This window comes from Gekko japonicus, unplaced genomic scaffold (assembly GCF_001447785.1).
Source record: "Gekko japonicus isolate JY-2015 unplaced genomic scaffold, Gekko_japonicus_V1.1 scaffold918, whole genome shotgun sequence".
Classification (NCBI taxonomy): domain Eukaryota; kingdom Metazoa; phylum Chordata; class Lepidosauria; order Squamata; family Gekkonidae; genus Gekko; species Gekko japonicus.
Genome location: NW_015165263.1, coordinates 490,116 through 512,209, shown reverse-complemented (window position 1 = coordinate 512,209; position 22,094 = coordinate 490,116). Strand labels below are relative to the sequence as shown.

The window sequence follows — 22,094 nt, the reverse complement described above, 5'->3', positions numbered from 1 at the left end:
TAAAGTGACAACATGATGCTGTGATGTCAGCTCCTCATGTCCCTACCCCTATCTCCCATTGGTTGCTTGGCAACCATAGGATGCCTAGCAATCCTAGCAGCAGTCCCAATTGCATGGATGAGCATAGGCCTAAATGTTTTTACATGCAAAGATGGCCATTGCAAAGTTCTGGCTGAATATGTAAATGCTGAGAAGCGGACCCAGCAGAAGCCCAGTTTTGCTCCCCTATACATATTTTCTGTGAATGCACAGCTGAATGTTTGAAGAGGACAAAAGCTCTCAGACTAATGGATGATGGGATTCCTGTGAAGATAAAATGGGGGAAATAAAACTCCTATATATTGCCTATATGATTTGCTGAAAGAAGACACAACTATGATAAAATATTTATCCTGCAACTGCTTTGGGCTAGTTTCCAGAGAAAGGTCATGATAATCAATCAGTAACACCTTGGTATATAACCAAAGGTCACTACAGTACTCAAAATACAACATCAAACTATCCAGCCCATGACAGGACTCATATATTTATTTTAAAATAAATGAATGTCCTCTAACAATTACCTTCTATAATTCCTTCTTCAAAACTGTTTTTGCTGTTACCAGAAAAATTGCTCCATATGTTTATAGTTTGTTCTTACCACGAATCAGCTCAGTTCTGCAAATTCAGGAATTAGATTTGACTTATTTATCTAAAATTTTGCATTTAACCATGAAGTTATGAAAATGCCAGTGCCAGTGCCCTTTGTAAAAATGTATTCCTGGAAGGACAGTGGGCCCTCAGAGAAAGCACAGGGGGGGGGGGTTGCACAAGAAGAGGGAATTGGCACAAATTGACCCCATTGACCCCCCCTCCCAACATGCTATATCTCAGCAAGTCTGGGAAACCACAAAGTTTCCAGGATGTGACAGCAGAAAACTTTCCTCAGCAGGAGATCAGAAGATAACTCCCAGCTGATCCCTCTTCATCTGGAAGTTGGCTTATGATGGCTGGAAGTAACCAGTTTCTGCGAATGCACACGAATAGGTTGTGATGTGAACAGATGAACATCCTGTTGATTAACTGGGTGCCTGATGACCGCTGATGAATGGGAAATAAGGTGAACTCAGAGACCTAGATTTGAATCTCCACTCTATCACGGAAACTTGCTGGATGATCTTCAGCTAGTCGTATGCACTGAGGCTAAACTACCTCGCAGGGTAGTTGAGAAGTTAAAATGGAAAAGGGGAGAATGTCATAAACCGCTTCAAGTCCTGCTGGGGAGAAAAGTGGCACAAATTATTTATTTACTTCATTTATATCCCACATTTCTCCTCAATGGGAACCAAGAGTGGTTTATATTATCCTCTCCTCCATTCTCCCAACCCAGTGTGGTTAGTTAAAATGAGTGTGCGTGATTTGCCCAAAGTTAAAAGACAAGCTTCTGTGGTGGAGTTGGAACCTGGCTCTCCCATGTACTAGTCCAAAACTCTAATCACTTCACCACACTCACTGTCACTGGGCATATATGAAGTAAATAATATATAAATAACATCTGGAATGATCCCATGCTGATCACACAGTTTGGATCAGGCTTGCTTAACAGAAACATGGCTGGAAGAGAATGATGTGGTATATTCTGTCCCAACTAACACCCCAGGTTACACAGTCCTCCACCAACCCTGCACAACTGGCCCAGGAGGAGGTATGGCTATCTTTAAATCCTTCAAATACTACAGACTTCCAATGAAAACTATCACTGGCATTGACTGTATGCTCCTCACATTAGGCAGAGGCCTTGAAGGATATTTTTCTCCCCACTTTTGATGGAGTTCAATTGACCCTTACTGACTAAATTAAAAGCCTTGGGGGTCATACTGGATTCAGCTTTATTACTGGAGAAGCAACTTAGTGCAGCTGCAGAAAAGGCTTTCTTCCAACTCAGTCTAGCCTGTAAGATGGCTCTGTAACTTGACATGCCTGACCTGGCCACCTGGATCCATCCCACAGTAACATCGAGACTAGACTACTGTAATGCACTGTAGTGCATAAAAATAATAGATCAACAAAATGGGACATTCAATAACTAATGCATTAGGAGATTAGAAGTCTGGAACCACCGGAAAGAAACAAAAACATAAGTATTCACATGACACATTAAGTGGTACAAAAATTACATAATAGGATCCTACTTAAAATACGCTATATACAGCAGTATAGACCATAAGTCCCAATCATTTATCCAGGTAAGTCTGTGAACCATTTTGTACTGTGCAGCCTTATTACCTACACACAAACTTACTTGGATAAATATACTGCTTAATATGTCATATGAATACTTATGTTTTTGTTTCTTTCTGGTAGTTCCAGACTTCTAATCTTTTAATGCATTTGTTATTGAATGTCCCATTTTGTTGATTGTACTGATTCATTGTATCTTGATACTTGAGTCCATGTGAGAAAGGCAGACTATAAATAAGGTAATTAAAAATAAATAAATAAATAAAATAAACATATCTGCTCTAACTATGCTACACACATGTCCAGTAGGGGCTCACTACTAAGTATGTGTTGCAGGCTGCATGAATGAGCACATTAGTTTTCATTTGAAGAGCTACACTATTTATTTATTTATTTTATTCTATTTATACCCCGCCCTCCCCACAAGTGGGCTTAGGACGGCTTACAGAATTGGTAACCAGTACCACAAAACCATACAAAGATTAAAACATACCAAAATGTTTAAACCAATCCAATAAACAAGTGATAGTGCTGATGATCATCATCAATAGTTCAAATGGCACATTGTATAACATACAACCAATGTTTTATTTATTTATTTATTTATTTATTTAGGGATTTATATCCCGCCCTACCCAGTGGCTCAGGGTGGCTAACAAGCGGCAATGCCGAATTTAAAATTTAAAACAGTAAAACAAACATGTTTCTAATTCCATGGTCTTTGGAATTGCGTGGTAGTGCGGTGCATTCTCCAGGCCCAGGCCAATCCATAGCCACTGATGTTGGTGGTAGTGGGGTGGTGGCTCCTAATTGAATGCCTGGTGGAATAACTCCATCTTTCAGGCCCTGCGGAAATGTAAAATATCCCACAGGGCCCTGATCTCCTCCGGGAGCTCATTCCACCAGTATGGAGCTGCCACTGAAAAGGCCCTGGCTCTAATAGCAGCCAACTTGACATCCCTCGGGCCAGGAAGTGTCAGGTGATGCTGTGTTCCTGACCTCAGTGCTCTTTGGGGCACATATGGGGAAAGGCGGTCCCTCAAGTAGGCAGGTCCCTGACCATATAGGGCTTTAAAGGTCAAAACCAGCACACTGAAATGAATCCGGTAAGCTATTGGCAGCCAGTGCAATGCCTTCAGCACAGGCTGGATGTGGTCTCATATGGAGAGGCCTATCAACAGCCTGGTCGCCACATTTTGCACCAGCTGCAGCTTCCGGAGCTGGGCCAAGGGCAGCCCCATGTAGAGAGTGTTGCAGTAGTCTAATCTTGAGGTGACCATAGCATGAATCACTGTTGCCAGGTCATTGTGTTCGAGGAAGGGAACCAACTGCCTAATCAGCCGCAGATGGTAAAAGGCTGCCTTGGCAGTGGCTGCTACCTGGGCCTCCATTGTTAAATTGGCATGCAGGAGCACTCCCAAGCTCCTAACCCTCGGCACCAGCACCAATGGCACCCCATCGAAGGTCAGGAGTGGGATCCCTACCCCCCGTCCACTCCGACTCAGGCACAGGACCTACGTTTTCATTGGATTCAATTTCAATCAGTCTAAGCCAGCCCGCCACATCACAAAGCGCCCGCTCCAAGTCATCTGGGTTAGAATTGGACTGGCCGCCCAACAACAGATATAGCTGGGTGTCATCTGCATATTGATGACACCCCAGCCTATGCCTCCGGGCAATCTGGGCGAGGGGGCGCATGTAGATGTTAAATAACATTGGGGACAGTACCACCCCTTGGGGAACCCCACAGACCAGCGGGTCCCTCCGGGACGTCTGTTCCCCTAGCGCTACCCTCTGCCCCCAACCTTGGAGAAAGGAGACAAGCCATTGCAAGGCGAGCCCCTGAATCCCAGTGTCAGCGAGGCAGTGGATTAGTAGCTGATGGTCGATGGTGTAAAACGCCACCGACAGATCTAATAGCGACAGCACTGCTGTACCGCCTTGATCCAGATGCCTCCAGAAGTCATCCGTGAGTGCGACCAGTGCCGTCTCCAACCCATGACCCGGCTGGAAGCCAGACTGAAATGGGTCTAGCATGGAAGTGTCATATATAAAGCTCTGCAACTGAATCACCACTGCTCTCTCAAGTAATTTGCCCAAATAGGGCAAATTGGAAACTGGCTGATAGTTGGCCAATACAGACGGATCCAAAGATTTTTTTTCAAGAGAGGGTGGACCATCGCTTCCTTGAGTGCCCCTGGGAACAGTCCCTCAGCAAAGGACTTGTTGATAATATCCCTGAGGGCACCTCGTAATCCCTCATGGCCAGCTTTTATAAGCCACGAAGGGCCCGGGTCAAGGCTGCACGTGGTTGGGCATACCGTTGAAAGCAGCCTGTCGACTTCCTCAAGACTGAGTGGACCGAAATAATCCAGAATAGAACCAGAAGACATGCATGGAACCTTGAGTTCGCTCACTGTCTCAACTGTGGCAGGGAGATTGTGGTGAAGCAGCAGGACTTAATCTGCAAAATAGCTCGCAAAAGCCTCACAGCCAATATCCAATTCCCTAGCATTTGGTCTGCCCTGAGGCAGCTCTGTTAATGACCAAATGGTTCTAAATAATTGTGCCGAGCGTGAGCTAGCAGACGCAACCGCGGCTGCATAGAATTGTCTCTTCGCAGCTTTGATTGCCACCTCATAGGATCTCATAAACATCCTATAAGATGCTCTTGTTGCCTCATTGCAAGCACACCGCCACCGTCTCTCTAGCCATCTAAGTCCTCATTTCATCAGCCGGAGCTCCTTGGTGAGCCTGCTTAGAACATGGGCACAGAGGGCGTCGGGGAGCAATCTCGTCGATGGCCACCAAAACCTGACTGTGCCAGTCCTCAACAAGCTCATCTAATGAGCTGCCAGGGGGCATGGGATCCTGCAGAGCCATCTGAAGCCACTGAAGGTCCATTTGGCTCCGCAGGAGAGCCAAAATATGCTCACTGCCCAAACAGGGTTGGGGTGACACATTCACCCGGGCCTTTAGGGCAAGGTGGTCTGACTATGCTACACTATACTACACTTGCTTCATAAATATCTGGTCTTTCAGTCAGATGCATGTGTCTGAAGACCAAACTAGACATGATGCTTTTTAATGAGTTGGGTTGGCGTTGCCCTGACCTCACACTCTGTCCCCTCTGTCAGGTGCTGAGAAATAATTTCTTAAATGCCAATAATTTCTCAAATGCCTCCTACCCACACCATTTCCACAAGCCAAAATACCCCCCGCAGAAGAAGGAGGAGGAGGAGAAGGAGGAGAAGATTGGATTTATACACCACCCTTCACTACCTGAAGGAGTCTCAGAGTGGCTTACAGAGTCCCTTTCCCTTCCCTTGCCCACAACAGACACCCTGTTAGTTAGGTGGGCCTGAGAGAGCTGTCTCGAGAGCTGCCCTTGAGAGAACAGCTCTTAAAGAACTTATGACTGACCCAAGGTCACACCTATACTACATACTTCCCCCAAGAGCAGGGGGAAGGCTGAATCCTCCCACCCGTACTACAGTCCCAAACTGAATTATGCCTCAGGGGAACTTGGGAAATTGGTTCCTAGCAGCTGTCATTTGACTCAGGAGAAAATGTTCTTTCAACCCAACTTAACTTGCTAAAAATATAACATCTTGTTTGGCTTGAGTACTGATCTAACTCCTTTCTTCCAGCATGCAATTTGTTAACACAGAAATTCTGATCCCTTGGAGACCCTTTCAGCTCATTACTTGCCCAGGTATTATGAGTCATGCCACTATCTACAAAAGTCTACAGTTTTAATATGAAAAAATATTCTTAATTTTGTATTACTTTTTTGTTTATGGTATTCTACCTCTGGACCACTCAGAGATCTCTCCTTTCTGCTATACAATGGGGAATATGACCCAAAATGCAACATGTTATTTGCACAAATGAGGAGCCCTATATTTGGTTTTCAAATGAAACATCAGTGCATCAGCTTTCCTATACAACCTGTTTAATTTGTTAAAGTGGGTATGTAACAGAGGAGAACATAGATTTTAGGGCCATTATTCATAGGCATATAAATATCTAAATTTAATAATGAAAAATGGCATGACAAGAATTGCCCATGAAGGCATAACCCAATCTTTTATAATGAAAGGGGAATCAATGAAAAAAATTGAATCCCATAATGTGTTTCAAATGCTCTTCATTCTTAGCGTGTGCACACACACACACACACATACACACACATGCTAGAGCTCAGACAAAACACTGCTAATGGTCTCTTTGGACTTTAAGCTTCTCAGATCCATTATTTTTGTTCATTTTAACCCTTTCACTGTCAAACGAGACTGAAATCTATAATGCTGTTTGGATTTATTTTTTGTTCAATGATTGTTTGTGACCACACTGCAGTAAACAAGTTTTTAAGGAATAAAGCCGATCAACTAGCAAACTTTTGATGCTGCGCATATGCTAAAACAATTATGCTTCCCACTCATCAGCTTAACAGTGATGAAGGGAAAGTGTTTACCATCAAAAAGGGTACTTAACTTTAGTAAACAACACTTTGGGAGGATATCTGCTAATGTTCTACTTAGCCATTTTCAGACAAGATGACTATGTTTTCGCATCAACAGACTATCGTGCATCATAACAGTCTTCTTACCTAACAGTGTGGTCGATGGAACAGTGTCTGATGATACTTTGAGATGAAATTCCAATTGTGCACAGAACACGGATCAATGGAACCCAAGAGAAGGTCCACATGAGAAAAGAATGGGGAGAATAATATATAAATACAAGGTTAGCTCTTTCCAACAGTCCAGAGGCTTAATTCTTCACCGCCATATTTATAGCTCTACAGGGTAAAGGCACAAAAGCAAACAGAATCAAGAATAAAGTCTGGCATAAGTACCTGAGTAGTAGGAATTCAACAAAGATTTGCTCTGAAGGGTTTTGCTTTGGACAGAAAATGAGCAAGGAGAGGATGGTGCTAGGTAGGAAAGACATAAGGAAGTTACTTTAGACACATGTAAAGAGAGAACAGGGAGAAAAGCTTCTCAGAGAACTGGGTAGCATTAAACACACAGGACAGAGCATTAAAGCAATTAGAAGCAAGCATAGTCTACTAGCAGTTCAGATCATTTTCCTTTGTATAGATATAATAAGACTCCATGCACTTTGATATTGTTCATGTACAGCAGGGTGTTCTGCTTGCTACAAATGTTCTCCCACCACCATAATTTCAGAATAAGAACAAATTCATTGCTAAAAATGCAAATCAGCTTAATTATACTGGCCTAAAATACACTAATTAGATGTGGGCTTCCTGCCATATCCATCAGGACTACTGTAATATATACCTTCTTTTTAAAGCGAGGGGGGGGGTAGAATTAGAGGTTCCCTAAAAAAATGGTTCTGGGGATTATGAAGGGATGTGCAATGCTAAGCAAGGACACCAAATGACAAACTGCAACTAGATGAACATATAAAACAGTTGCCTGTTAAAGAGGAGCTCTGAAATGTTAAATTTGCATGTCAATACAGCTATGCCTAGGATCGGGAGACAGGCACAGCCCTCTCTTGTGGGCTACACAAATAACTCCCTCTCTGGCTTATTTCTGTTCAAAATAACATCACTGGGGGGAAAGCTTAAGCTCCTTTTTTCATGCTACCATGGTCCTGACTGGAGGAAGAACAGCATGCATGAGGAACAGAGGAGCGCATGCTAGTAATCCATGACTGTGATGGAGGTCAGTGATGGGGTCTGATGTCCCCAGCATCTCAAACCTTGCAAACTGCTGCATAGAAATGACCCTAACTATGTTCTTAGGAGGTCTAATAAACCAGTGTTTACAGCCTAACACACATAATATACATGTTATTTACATGAAACCAAGTTGATACATTCTCTTTGTCACGAAGGTAACATGGCTGCCATAGGGGTTAGGATGGTCTCACTCAAGGATGAAGATAATTCTTATACTTTGCATAACTAAATGGTATCCCCCTCCCCACCGAACTGCAGTCTTTAACACTTTAGCCACAGATGTGTGTCAGTGGGTTGCATTTTTAAAGTATCCTCACTAGCATATAGCCAAACAGAATGATCATTCGCTCTGATATGTTAGGTTATACATACAGATAGATTTTTAAACACTGGTAGGTGCTTTTAATACATGCAATTACCCACCCCTAATATTTTAAAAGGTTAAAAAATGAAGTCAAGATTGTAACTTACGCAGAACATTTATATTTCAATACATATTGGGAAGCCAGCTTATGCACTAACCAGCCTGTACTCAAGTATTTATGATAGTTTGATCACCTCTCAGGGCATGCAATTTGTCATCCTTTCACACTTGTTTCTAAAGTTATAATTATATATTTATTTCCAAATCCACTGTGGTGGGGAAATGAGTTAACACAAAAATAACGCTACATCAAAAATGATGCCAATGGATAAAGCAGAAATAAATAACTGTTCTATAATATAAGTAGATAATATTCAGTATACATGAAAGTAATTTCAGAAGCAATTTCTGCATCTCAAAGTAAACATTACTTACAAATGTATAAAAGCTCATCAAAATTACTCCACAGGGTGAACAGTACTAATAGAGTTTCAGGTAGACTTGAATCAAGCCTTCAGTAATTATTTCAGCACTTTGGAGGGGGAAGGTCAAGCAATTTCTCAAAAAAAAACAAAAACCTGTCCCCTGGGAAACTGAAGAAAATGTTTGTGTGCCAGCAGATGTACTAATAAAAAGGCTCTTCATAACTAGGGAAGTCTACCATATATTATTCAACTGATGCCATTTTATCAACTGAATATACAACCTAATATATACCTTTTGTGGAGTTAAATTCTGCCCTTAACAACTTGTCTCTGTAATATTCAGTCATCAGAAGGGCTCAAACTATCATGTTGTCTCTTTGTACATGGATTATGTAGACACAGGACTTTAAAATCATGAACTAAGCAACTACAGGTATAGTGTAAATAGGTTAGAAAAGTACTTTGACTTGATCCAGCTGCCAGTGCTCTCTCCACCTGTTATAAAAAACTTATAATCCAGCAATGAATATTATATCCACAATACTTCATGTCTTGACTAGTACCACAGGGAGTATCACACTCAGACATTTCACTGAAACTGAGCAATCTGATCTTATTACCAGTCTCTTACCTATGGTCACAGAGAATACTGAGTCAGAAGCAAGATAAATAGACATCTAGAGATATTATTCTGTCATTTCAGAATCAGGAACCAGACTGTCACTTGAGACAGTGCTAAATTTACTTAGCATCTGAGTTGGTGAAGTGATGCTATAATCAGGAAAATACATGTTCCCCCAATTCCTGGCATTATTGTACCCAGTCTCTGGGATGTGTAGGTCCCCACCACCAAAAAGTCTCTTGAAGTTTTTTAACATCCTTTTAAAAATCATTTATAATGAAAATTACAAATTTAAAAATAATGAAGACTTGGATCCCTACCACATTTTCTGCTGCTGGAGTTACCTCTGCCAGCAGAAAAAGAGGGGAGCAATTTTCATTTATTCACCTTCTGACTGCATATCCTCACTTTACCCCTATTCTGTTTCTAGGTATCCACCAACCTTGGAGGAGAGATTTCTGAGAGGGACAGCGGAGGATACAGTTGAAATGTTTCCTTTCTTTAAAAATTCTCTTCCAGGAATAGTGCTGCTGATTTCATGCAGCACAGTATCAGAGCCAATAAAAGCCAAATTCCAATAAAAATACAGTTTAAGACTGCTAATGCCAAAAGAGGACTGAAGATTATGTCATACCCTTCTATCATTCTATAAAATGTACTAAATAATAATGTTCAGTGGGGCTGTCTGAGGATGGGATCCAAGTAAGTGATGGGGGGGAGTGACCTTAGGCATGGGGGGATGAGAAAAAGAGAGAAATGAGAGAGAGAGAAAAAAAGGAGTGAGCAGGCATGGGGGAGGAGAGAGGAGAATGACCAAAGGCATGTGGGGAGAGAGAGAAAGAATGACAGTAGGCTTGGAGGATGAAGACAAAGACAGATAGAAAGTAAGAGAAGGGTTGAAAAGAGAGAAGAAAGAGAACTGAGGAAAGGGAGGGATAGGGGAGGAAACAAAGGAGGAATGGAGAATAGGATGGCCACTCCTGCAAGTTCCTTCCAGGTCTCCAGTTGTCCTCTAATTTTGTACTACTGCATTGTTCATTGGATGTCTCATGCTGTATCGGTACATTTAAAAAAAATATTCTGTAGCCTGCCTTGAGTCTCAACAAAAAGATTGGCTATAAATAAAGTACATAAATAAATGATAACGTTTTTTTTTTTTTAATCAAAGAGTGAAGGTTAGTTATTCCGTATGCATCTATCAATCAAAACTTGTCTAGGGCCCTTTTTCTTGTTCCATAACAATGAATGAGGGAATCTGGTCCACTGATATTTATGGAATAGCTTTGATGCAAACTTTGTAGATTTTACCAAGGCTTTTGTTATCTACAAAAGGGCTGGTATCCATTTTAGAAGTTGAATATTCGCTCTGAATTCTTCAACTGGTGAATTTCATAGACAACTATGAAACCATATAAGAGGAATGTGCTTATATCCTTATTGCTTATGGCAGATCATATGTTTCCTCCTTGGTTCTATTCAGGCCTCTGGCAGGTATTGCTAATTTTACAACTGTAACATGCTTTGAACACAACATCAGATTTCCAATTCTATGCATCCTAGCATCCTTCCCATGGGTTTTCCTATGCAATGTTCTCTGCCTGAAAAGTACATTTTTCAGTCTCTTTATTCAGACCAACACAGCTACCCACCTGGATCTATCTCCTTTGGATCAGTCACAGCAGTCTTTCTTTACCTTTTAACCCTCACCATGACAGTCCATCAGCATGGTGTTGGTACAGCAGTGCTTCTGTGCAGGGTGCATCATTAGTGTGTCATTGATCATTTGATTGTGTTTCACTCATCATGCTCATGGGATGTGCTCTCTGTAATGAACTACCATGTGCCTCATTGAGCTCTTCTCAGATATTGGTAGACAAATTTAGCTCCCTGTTCAGAACACCCTTATCATCATTTTTCTTCTTCTTCATTGAACTAATACCTGTATCCATTTGTTCTGTAAGGCACTGGGCAAAATCACAGCACCTCCAAAAGATGACATTTATATCACAGAACAATTTCACACGCAACACGCTCCAGATAATTTTTTTTTATCTTCTCTGTCTTTTTGTGTAACTTATCTTTTCATGCTTGCCAATGAAATGAAAATGGCAATGACTGCAACATTTGTTAAGGGATAGCATTACAATTGAATTCTTTCAGGGGCTGAGCTGAAATGACTTCTGAGCTAAAAAGAGCTGAGCTGAAAAAACTTCTTGGAGACCTATGATCTCCCCTCTACAGGGAGAAAAAAAATGTCTCCCTAACCACCTCACTAAGTCAAATGGTCATGAAGATGGTTTGTTTAAATAAGCATGGTGTAGCCCAATTCACTCATTAATTTGTATACATGGGAGACCAGGGGCTTTCCAGACTCCTTCAGACAAAGGAGGGGAGTCTGCTTCTCCATTTTAAAAGACCAGCTCCTCTGTTTCGATTACTATGCCTATGCAATGCTCCCCTTGGCTGTGGTCAGACTGGAAGCTTGGGGCAGTTTTGGGGTGGGGCAAATTTCTCCATTTCAATCAGGAACAGAGAATCATGCTCAGACACCGCAACCCAAAGCACCTTTATATTGAGCAGGGGTTGCAATGGATCATTCACAGTGTTACAGTGCATTATCCACATAGTGCAGTTTGGGTTTTTTTTTTTTTTAAGTTTACCTGGTGCGTGCACGTATGTACACAACCGAAGCAGCACCTCCATTGGGAATTTCACAAATCCCTTCTCAGACCCCTGTAAACCTATTGGCCACTGCCTAGGCTTATGTGCACTGCAGAGCAGGGGAGGACAAAACCCGCTCGGAACAGATTGGTGAGTTCCCCCACATTCAGATGTCTGGCCATGTGGGATGAATATGCGGGGATCCATAAGCACTGAGGTTTCTATGGTGGCTATTTACTCCGTATCCAACTTCTCTTACAACAGTGTGAGTACAACTGGGGAGTGGCTGCCAGATGTGGCTGTGTGACTGAGGCCATTTAATCTGTATGGGAAGAGCAACTACATCGGGCCAAACTGTCCATCTGACCTCAGCCCTAGCTCTGCCATGATCCACAAGGTTTCAGATTGGAGAGGGAATGGGGTTGCATCACTTCATTCCTCCTCCTTTCCATATTCTCTGCTCTTATACACCACCTGAGCAAGGATATGGCCTCCCTGACCTGCTGCAGATCCTCCTTAAATAGACCATCCTCCCAATCCCTTCCCTGGCTTGCTTCTCTTTTCTACTCCTTTCACCTAACCAGAAGTGTCTTGAATCCCAGCTTCAACTGCCTCCTGGGCTGCTCCCTTCACCCAGGAAGGGCTTTATAATGTGACTGGTTTCACCTGGCTGCAAACTCTACTCAATTACTTGTTTCACTAAGGTTAATAGAGCATCTGCCGGTTTCATTGGTCAATTAGACATGCAGTGTAGTCAGATGTACATGCTAACAGAAAATTCCAAGTGCATTCAATAACAGCCTAATTACTGGCTAATTAATAGAAAACAGAGAGTGAGTATAAATGGGCAATTTTCTCAGTGGAGGGTGGTAAGCAGTGGACTACTGCAGGGATCAGTACTTGGTCCACTGCTTTTTAACTTGTTCAGTAATGATTTGGAGTTGGGACTAAGCAGTGAAGTGGCTAAATTTTTGGATGATATGAAGGTGTTCAGGGTGGTGAAAACCAGTGAGGATTGTGAGGCACTCCAAAGGGATCTGTCAAAGATTGGCCAGTGGGCGTCAACATGGCAAATGGGGTTCAATGTGGCCAAGTGCAAGGTGATGCACATTGGAGCCAAAAATCCTAAATATAAATGCACATTGATGGGGTCCGAACTGGCAGAGACTGATCAAGAGAGAGATCTTGGAGTTGTAGTAGATAACTCACTGAAAATGTCGAGACAGTGTGTGACTGCAAATAAAGAAGGCCAATGCTATGCTGGGGATTATTAGGAAGCAGGCTTACCAAGTGGCGGCGGGGGATCCACATGTCTTCACAGGATCCCTGCCGCGGGGATGGCGACACGCGTTACACCCGCTGCCACCAGGATGTGACGCTACGCGTCACTCTGGCAATGGGACTCCAAACAGCCCCGCTGCCAGAGCAACGCATTGTATCACATCCTGGCGACAGTGGTGCAACGCGTATCGCCGTCCCCGCGGCAGGGATCCTGTGAAGACATGCAGATCCCCACCGCCACTTGGTAAGCCTATTAGGAAGGGTATTGAAAACAGATCAGCCAATATCATAGTGCCCCTATATAAATCAATGGTGTGACCTCATTTGGAATACTGTGTGCAGTTCTGGTCACCACACCTTAAAAAGGATATTATAGCTTTGGAAAAAGTGCAGAAAAGGGCAACTCGAATGATAAAAGGGTTGGAACACTTTCCCTATGAGGAAAGGTTAAAGCGCTTAGGGCTCTTTAGCTTGGAGAAACAACGACTGAGGGGTGACATGATTGAGGTTTATTAGTTTATGCATGGGATAGAGCAATTAGAGAAAGAGGTACTTTTCTCCTTTTCTCACAATACAAGAACTCGTGGGCACTCCATGAAATTGCTGAGCGGTCGGGTTAGAATGGATAAAAGGAAGTACTTCTTCACCCAAAGAGTGAGTAACAGATGGAATTCACTCCCACAGGAAGTGGTGGCGGCTACAAGCATGGACGGCTTCAAAAGGGAATTAGTTAAGCATATGGAGCAGAGGTCCATCAGTGGCTATTAGCCACAAGGTATAGATAGGGACTCTGGGGCAAGTGATGCTCTGTCTTCTTGGTGCTTGGGGGGGTCAACAGTGGGAGGGCTTCTAGGTGTCCTGGCCTTACTGGTGGACCTCCTGATGGCACCTGGTATTTTTGGCAACTGTGTGACAGAGTGTTGGACTGGATGGGCCTTTGGCCTGATCCAACATTGGTGTCTCTTATGTTCTCATGTTCTTAACAGCCTAGAACTGAAAGATCATTGTTCACCAGCCACCCTATTTCAGAACACTCATCAGAAGGTCTTTGATTATAAAAACACATTTATAGAATAATCGGTTCTCCGAGACTATCTGCCTTTATAAATGTAGGTTATTCTGTATATCCATCATGAATTTTTAGTGGGTAGGGGGAGCTAAGGAAAGTACTGTAATAAAATGGTTCAGAAAGATGCTTTGGAAAAGGGGCACGGGCTATGGATAGTACCACTGTGTATAGTATGTACTGTCTGCTGCTGTAATTAGGATACTGCTATGTAATTTCTACATTGTTTAACATGTTATGCTCATGGTTATGCTTTGTTTTAGCTCTGCTTCCAGATTTCTGCAATTCAAATCTTATTGCATTGTTTAGTGGATGTCCCATCCTCTTTATTTACACTGAGTAATCAGTCACAGATCTCAGGCAGAGAAGTGCAATTTGTCCTCCAAGAATATCTGCCTTTATAAATTCAGGCTATTCTGTATATCATGACTTTTTACTAGGGGGGGTGGAAAGTATGCAAATCTGCAAAGAATCCTTTCTCTTCATAGCAGATATCAAATTGGAAAGGGGGGGGGGGGGGGGTCTGATTGCATTTCTCTCTCTCTCCCTCTCTCTCTTTTGCCACAATCCTGCAAGCATACAGCCTCAACAGGCTTATTGTTGTATACCTCTGGATTTTTACACAAGAAGTAGGAAGAATATTTAAGTACTGCCTAAAATCATGGTCACACGAGCAGTTAGTTCAGACTATCTGGGGGAGGAATTTGAATTCCAGAAAAAAGGAGCCCCCAAAACATTGTATGAGGCTACCACTACCTATAACCATAAATCAGACTGGTACTATGTGGTGTGTGTATGTGATTACAATAAAATGTGTAAATATTTCTATTCTCTTTTAGTTTAATGCAAGTAAAAGGTTAAGTGAGACCCAGGATAATAAGGTAGGCTGGGTCCACTCTTTAAAATATCTAGCTAGGATGGGCCTATATGGGCCCACCCTGCATTCCATCCCTAGTCCAAAACTTGGGTTGCCAGTTCTAGGTTGGCAAATTCTCAAAGGCAGCCATTTTATTCAGGGGAACTGATCTCTGTAGTTTGGAGATCAATTGTAATTCTGGGAGATTACCAGGCCCCACCTGGAGATTGACAACCTGTCTTACACTGGTTTTACTGGGAGATGAATTATTGTCAGGAGGGAATGAGATTGTGTTCTCTCAGTTAACAGTTCATACTGCTATTTTTTGGGGTGTGGATATTCCCAGAGAAGTCCTGCAGCACCTTATTTGTGCACCTCTGACCAGAGAATAAGAAAGCAAGGCCACCAGTACAACAACACTGATTGTGACCACTTTCATGAGGAAAAGGCATGCAGAAATGTATCTAATGACATCTGCTTTTCTTCATAGAAGCACAGCTTAAAGACTAAGGGCCAAAGAGGATGAAAGGACCAGCAGATAGAAGAGAAGTCACTGCAGAACCCACAGATAGCAATGCAAAGCACACAAGACAGTAAGGAATGAGATTTGCTTTCACACTAACAAAAGTTGTAGCTCACAGTTCTGCACAGTTCAACATGCTTTGAGTTAGTTTTGATTAATAACTGAGCCATATGTTCCTTTAGAGAATGAGACTAAAGAAAATGAAGCTCAGAAATGTAAGCAACATGTAGGATTACATTTTAAAAAAACCCAGTCATCTCTTTCCTTTGCCTTCTTTTGTCCAGTCCTTCCATATTTTTTTACAACGACATTATAGCAATATGTCTTTCCATTTTAGAAAGCAAAACAAACTTGTGGACACTATAATTCCACTGAGTTTAGAAACTCCTCTTTCCAATGCCAGAAAAAGTGGCCAAGCTCAAAGCGTATTTGAGAGTGGGGACAAAGAGCTATACTGCAGTTCCCAAGAACCATAAAATAAACCACCCAGTCTGCACATGATCATAGGGGGGGGGGGAGAACTATGCACATGCAATATTGCCCAAGGGCTATTGTTGCAGCTTTGATCAGCTGCAGCAACATCAGTAGTTGGTGGATAGCCACTGGGCTGTCAGGGATCTCAGCTGGGTAGGGCAATAGACTGGATCATGTCCATGGTCTTCTTCTCAAGTAGGGTTGCCAGATCCCTGCTGGGGGTGGGGGAACCCCCACTTTTGGAGGGTGCTTCCCTGCCACCGGCCAGCTGGCTGGCAGGGGAAAATCCCACCCACAAATGTCATTTTTTCAGGCCACTTCTGGTAAAACAGGAACTGCCCATTCCGACATGCTGATGTCACTGGAAGTGATGTAGGCATGCCAGATGCATTGCTCTGGTATTTGGGCAAACTCTATGGTAAATTCAGCCAAATCTACCATAGAGTTTGCCCAAATACCAGAGTATCACCCCCAGATGCACTTACATCACTTCTGATGATGTCAGCACATCGAAATGGACACTTCCCGTTTAACCAGAAGTGGCTGGTTGCACCCCTTCTGATCTCTTGGAAGTGGGCTGGGAGCTCCCCCCCCCCCACGGCCAGGTAATTCCACCTGGCAACCCTATACTCAAGCCATAATTCAACAGATACTTGCCTGGCAGTTCAATCAATCAAATAAATTTACTACCCTTCTAAGTCCACTGAGGTCAATGGGCTTAGAACAGCATAATTCTGCTTAGACTGCTCAGATGCAAAAAGAAACATTTTAAAAATGTTTTTAGAAAGATGAAGAGGCCTGTTACCACTGATGTGAGTTACAGTGGAAAGCGCAACACCGCAGGGATAGAGACAGGTTAAGTCTAGCTCTCAGCCTTAAATTGGAACATCATTTGTGCCTGGATGTAGTGGGGGAACAGGATGACCCTGGGCAATTGGGTCTCAGTCAGCTGGCTCTTGGGCAGCTTCTGCAACCCCACGCTCATTAGCCAGTTACATCACTGAGGGAGGGTAGGGGTCAGCAGACCCGAGGGCTGCAAGTTCCAGTTTGGTTTGCTTTTCAAGTTTAAAAGGAAGGATCTGCAAGTGTGTTGATTATCCTTTGCTATGTCCACAGGAGGCTGCTGGTTAACAGGGCCAGGAAGGAATTTTCCCCATGGTTCCGATCAGCTAATAGGCCCTGGGAGTTTTGCCTTCCCCACAGCAAAGATGCTGCATATGTTTGGTTGTATTGTTTAAAAAAGCCTAACTGTCACAAATGGCTGAGGAACATAGTACAGGTTGTGCAGGGTGGGCTCCTTGCTTGTCCCTTAAGGGGAGGTTGAGGGCCTTAGGGATGACAAATTGACCATGAGCACCAGAAAGCTGGTGACGGAAGGCTTCTGCCACTTCCAGCCCTAATACCAGCCCTCTTTTCCCTGGTTGCTCCAGCCGGGGCTGACAGCAGTCAGGGTGTCAGCTTCATCCATTATCTTCAGCCTATGTTGTGGAAATACCCAAGGGACCCATAATCAGAGAAGTTATGGCCTGATTCTCCCAGCACAGCATGTCCATGTCATCTTTCTCTCCTCCCCCGTGGACTGGTTCCCCCCTCGAGGCACAATTTCACCCTCCCAGTTAAATTGCATCACTGTTCTTTCCCTCAAATTTATTTGCAAAGCCATAGATTGCTGATCCCATGGTATCCAAGCCTTTTAAGTAACAAACACTTCCCTCCATATGGAGGTACCCTCGGCACGCAAGTGAAACTTACTGAATCCATTAACATCTTGGCAGCTCGAAGAAAAAGCTTCTTCATTATGAACAGCACTGAGCTTTGTAGAGGTCTTGTCTGAAGTAGCAACAGGGCCCATTTCTCTCTGAGTGCTGCTCTGAGTCTCCTTTTGCTTCTTGGCTAGTTTCCTTCAAGGTGTATTGAAGAAGAAAGAAATCATGGTTAGTTTTTTTCTTCTTCTTTCTGTTCCCCTTTCATTAACAACAAATAAATAAATAAAAATAATACATTAAAGAAAAAAGGGGAGGGGGAGAAAAAAACCTTTCTGGCTCAGGCTAACATGCAGGGTTGTTGCAAATGTGATGAAGTGTTATGTTGCATCTCCATTGGAAGCCTCTGCAAATCAGCAATGGAGTGCCATGGAATTTAAGAGCAAGCAAAAGTGGCCCTATAACTGGGGGACTGAGGGAAACAGTAGTGCCTTAGAATGGAACTCTAATGGCATAACACTAAACAACTGCCTACACCCTGCTGAAGTTCGGCAGATGCCAGGGCCCCTTGTATTGTGTCTCTCCTTTCCCAGTTGTCAAACAGGATGGAATGGGGCTCTTTTTGTAGAAAAAGCCCAGCAGGAACTCATTAGCATAATAGGTCACACCCCACAGCAGAAAATCATTAGCATATTAGGCCACACCCCTGACAGCACAGCTCATTAGCACATTAGGCCACACCCCCATATTACCAGAAGTGTGGTCATCCAGCCACACCCACCTTTTTGCTTCTTATTCTGTTTACCTTGTTTGTTGTCAAAACCCAGGGTCTTTTTGCTTTGCATATTAGGCCACATACCCCTAATGTAGCCAATCTTAATGAGTTTCTGCTGTTGGGTGTGGCCTATTATGCTAATGAGTTCCTGCTGGGCGTGGCCAACTTGGGAACCAGCCGGAACTCCGTTCCTGTGCGTTCCTGCCCAAAAATCCCTCTGAGTATAGCAATGAAACATGCTGAGAGGTTATTTGGGGAAGAACTGGACTGCCTTTCTTCCCAACTTAGCTTTTCTTCAGTGTTAGTTGCTGACCTTAGGTATACACAGCCAATTTGTATTCACAAGTGATGTTTAAAACTGGTTTTGCATTTCACATCTGACTGCAAATCTAACAAAAAGGCTGCATGGAATAGTTTGCATGTAAAGTTTGTACACATTTCTTCTGCTTCCTAGCCTACATCAATAATGTTCGTAAGTAAAAAAAAATTCTAGACAATAAGGAATTTTTAGTTAGCATAATAATTCACTTATGAACTCATTCAGGTTCAGAGGAAATATACCTCTGAACTCCAGCTCTTTAGGGAGGGCAGAGTGGGGGTAGGGTTCCTGTTGCCTCCTGTGAGCTTCTCTGCTTGTAGATATCATGGAAGCCACTGGCTGGTCACTGTTGGAAACTGGATGGTGTACTAAATGGATTTCAGATGAATGGGTGGGCAGAGGACTTTTAAATCCACAGAGGCAGGGTCGACATGAGGGTAATCTGTACTAGAGTTTCCATAAATGAGCTTGGTGTAGGTAGAACAATAGGACATGGAATCTAAATGAGCTTGGTGTAGGTAGAATAACGGGGCATGGAACTTCCAGCTACAGAGGATTCACCTGTGTTGCATGCCAAAATCTGAGTCAATTGGAAATGACAGAAAATAAACAAGAACTAGTGCCAGCTCTAAAAGCTCCCCCCCCTCAAAGAATGAAAGATTCCAATCTTTACTTCCAGCTGCCAACAGTATGAAAAATGGAGAAGAATGATCAGCTAAGCCTCTGTTGACATTTGGCTGCTCCAGTCTTCATTCATATCAGAATAGGAAAACTGTTTAAAAATGAATCTGTGACATTCTATAAACCAGCAGCCCGGAAAGATATCACACAAATCCTCTACACCAGTAAAGAATGTCCTCCATTGATAAGAAAATAAAACAAATAAAAGCAAGAGAAGGAAAAGAAAGATTGCTTTAAGTAGGTGCTTCCCATCCTATTTTCTCTGTACTGAAGACTGAATAATGAAATTAAATTATGTGAAGTTTCCCCCCATAAACTAAATTGATTTGCTCATAGTAAAAATGAACCTAAATCATATGTCTTCCTCTAACTAAAAAGTAATGTGATCCATGAATAGGAAATTATTTATCAGCTATGTTTATTTAACACTGCAGGCATCCAAAAGCCAAGCAATGTTGAAATATGCAGGCTGTAGATGCACCTAGGAGTTCTAAGACATAGACAGCCTCTCGTAGAGAAACATCATGCCATTTATACACCAAGAGACATTACAATCAACTGGAAATGCGCTAAATGCTAAAAATGACAAGCATAACATATATGTGAAAAGGTTATTATTGAATTAATTTTAAAAGAAAATTGTGTGTGTGTTATATGTTGTCAAGTCACTTCCTAATTATGGAAAACTTATGAATTAGTGACCTCCAAAATGTCTTATCATTAACAGCCTTGCTCAGATCTTGCAAACTGAGGGCTGCGGCTTCCTTTTTTGAGTCAACCCATCTCATGTTGGGTCTTCCTCTTTTCCTGCTGCTTTCAACTTTTCCTAGCACTATTGTCTTTTCCAGTGAGTTTTCCAGTAATAATATCCATTGTCACAGTAAATGACGACTCATTCAAATACTGGAGTCCACACACCAAAGATGCTGAAAAAAGTACTCAGTATATCATTGATTGCACATAGGAGAATAACATATACTTAGATAGGCTGCATTAGAAACACAGAAAGACTCATGAACATGAAAAGAAAAATCTTACCCACATGGGATAATGAGGGGCCCTGAGGAGGTATAATGGATCATACCACTTTAGTATGCAGGTAGTGGGTGCTTTGAAAGTTCACTTTTAAAACTTCCAATAAAGCAGAAAACAAGCTCAGCAAGCAGATCTCACTGATGCTCTTCCTGTTTTCTACATGGAACCATTCCAAAAGGTGATCACTCATGATCTTCAGCCTGTAGTCTGAAGTGGTACAGATCACTCATGTGTTCTTTGACTTATTCAACCTCATTCTTCAGCATGGGTGAACCACAACAATAGGTCTGAGGTCTCAGCAAAAATTGTTCATATTTTACCCCTACAAATTCTTCCAGATTAGAATTTTGGTAAAAGTTGTACAAACAAATGTACTCTAACACACATGTGTGTTATTTTATTCAGAACTGATGTTTTCAACTGATGGCTGGTTCTGGGGCAAGTACAGTAAGTATAATGCTTCATTTTGATAAATTTTAGCTAAAACCTTGAAAAAATCTACTATAACTTAATTTATTTCAAAAAATGTTGAAATGAGACACCAATTACATTAGGCATGTCCCAGTCTCTGTTTAAGAATTAATCCATATTGACAGGAAGTTGTAGGTACTATCACCTTTGTGAACTGCTGGCAGAGTTTTTTGTAAGTTGTCTAGGAAGTGCATTTCAAAGGCAAGGTAAATACATATCAATAAAATCAATATATAAATGATCCATATGGAATGTGACATGTAAGTCCCATCACGACCAATGAAAGATACACAATAGAAGTTCATAGCATGATCAAGAGCTGTATCTATACATCACTGGATATTGCACTAAAAGAATGTTATAGTGATCATTCCCAAATGGATTATCCTGTGAGGACAAGACAATCCAATTGTCTTTAATTGCACAAGTGCAACAATAGCATAATGTCCAACAATGTGTGTGAGCAGCCCATTCACTCAATGGAGAGAAGTAAGCAGTGGGGTCGTACAAGGATCAGTATTGGGGCTGGTCCTATTTAATTGATTTACAAATGACCTGGAACTAGGGGTGAGTAGTGTAGTGGCCAAGTTTGCAGATGATACAAATATCCAAAAAATAAAAAAATAAAAAGCCTGAATGTCAAGAGCTCCAGAAGAATCTCCACAAAGTAGGTGAGGGGGCAACAATGTGGCAAATAAAGTTCAGTGAAGGTAGGTGTGCGGTGGTGCATACTGGAAAACCCCCCAAAAAATTACAGAAGAGAAGTATACAAGTTGATTAAGGAGTTGAAGCACCTTTCCTATGATGAAAGGCTGAAGAGTTTGGGACTTTTCAGTTTCAAAAAGAGACAACTAAGGGTGATATGATATAGGTTTATAAAATTATGCATGGGATATTGTCAG

At 42.3% G+C, this 22,094-nt stretch overlaps 1 protein-coding gene across 1 annotated transcript in view; it reads right to left on the bottom strand.

Annotated features, from left to right (window-relative positions):
• The window catches only part of PTPRT (protein tyrosine phosphatase, receptor type T), a 604,328-nt gene that overhangs the window by 92,624 nt on the left and 489,610 nt on the right, over positions 1 to 22,094 (bottom strand). The window contains exons 17-19 of the mRNA XM_015410192.1: positions 17,961 to 18,109; positions 7,082 to 7,159; positions 6,833 to 6,868 (exon numbers count right to left, since the gene is read on the bottom strand). Coding sequence (XP_015265678.1) covers positions 6,833 to 6,868; positions 7,082 to 7,159; positions 17,961 to 18,109 — 263 coding nt within the window. The remainder of the gene's footprint in view (positions 1 to 6,832; positions 6,869 to 7,081; positions 7,160 to 17,960; positions 18,110 to 22,094) is intronic.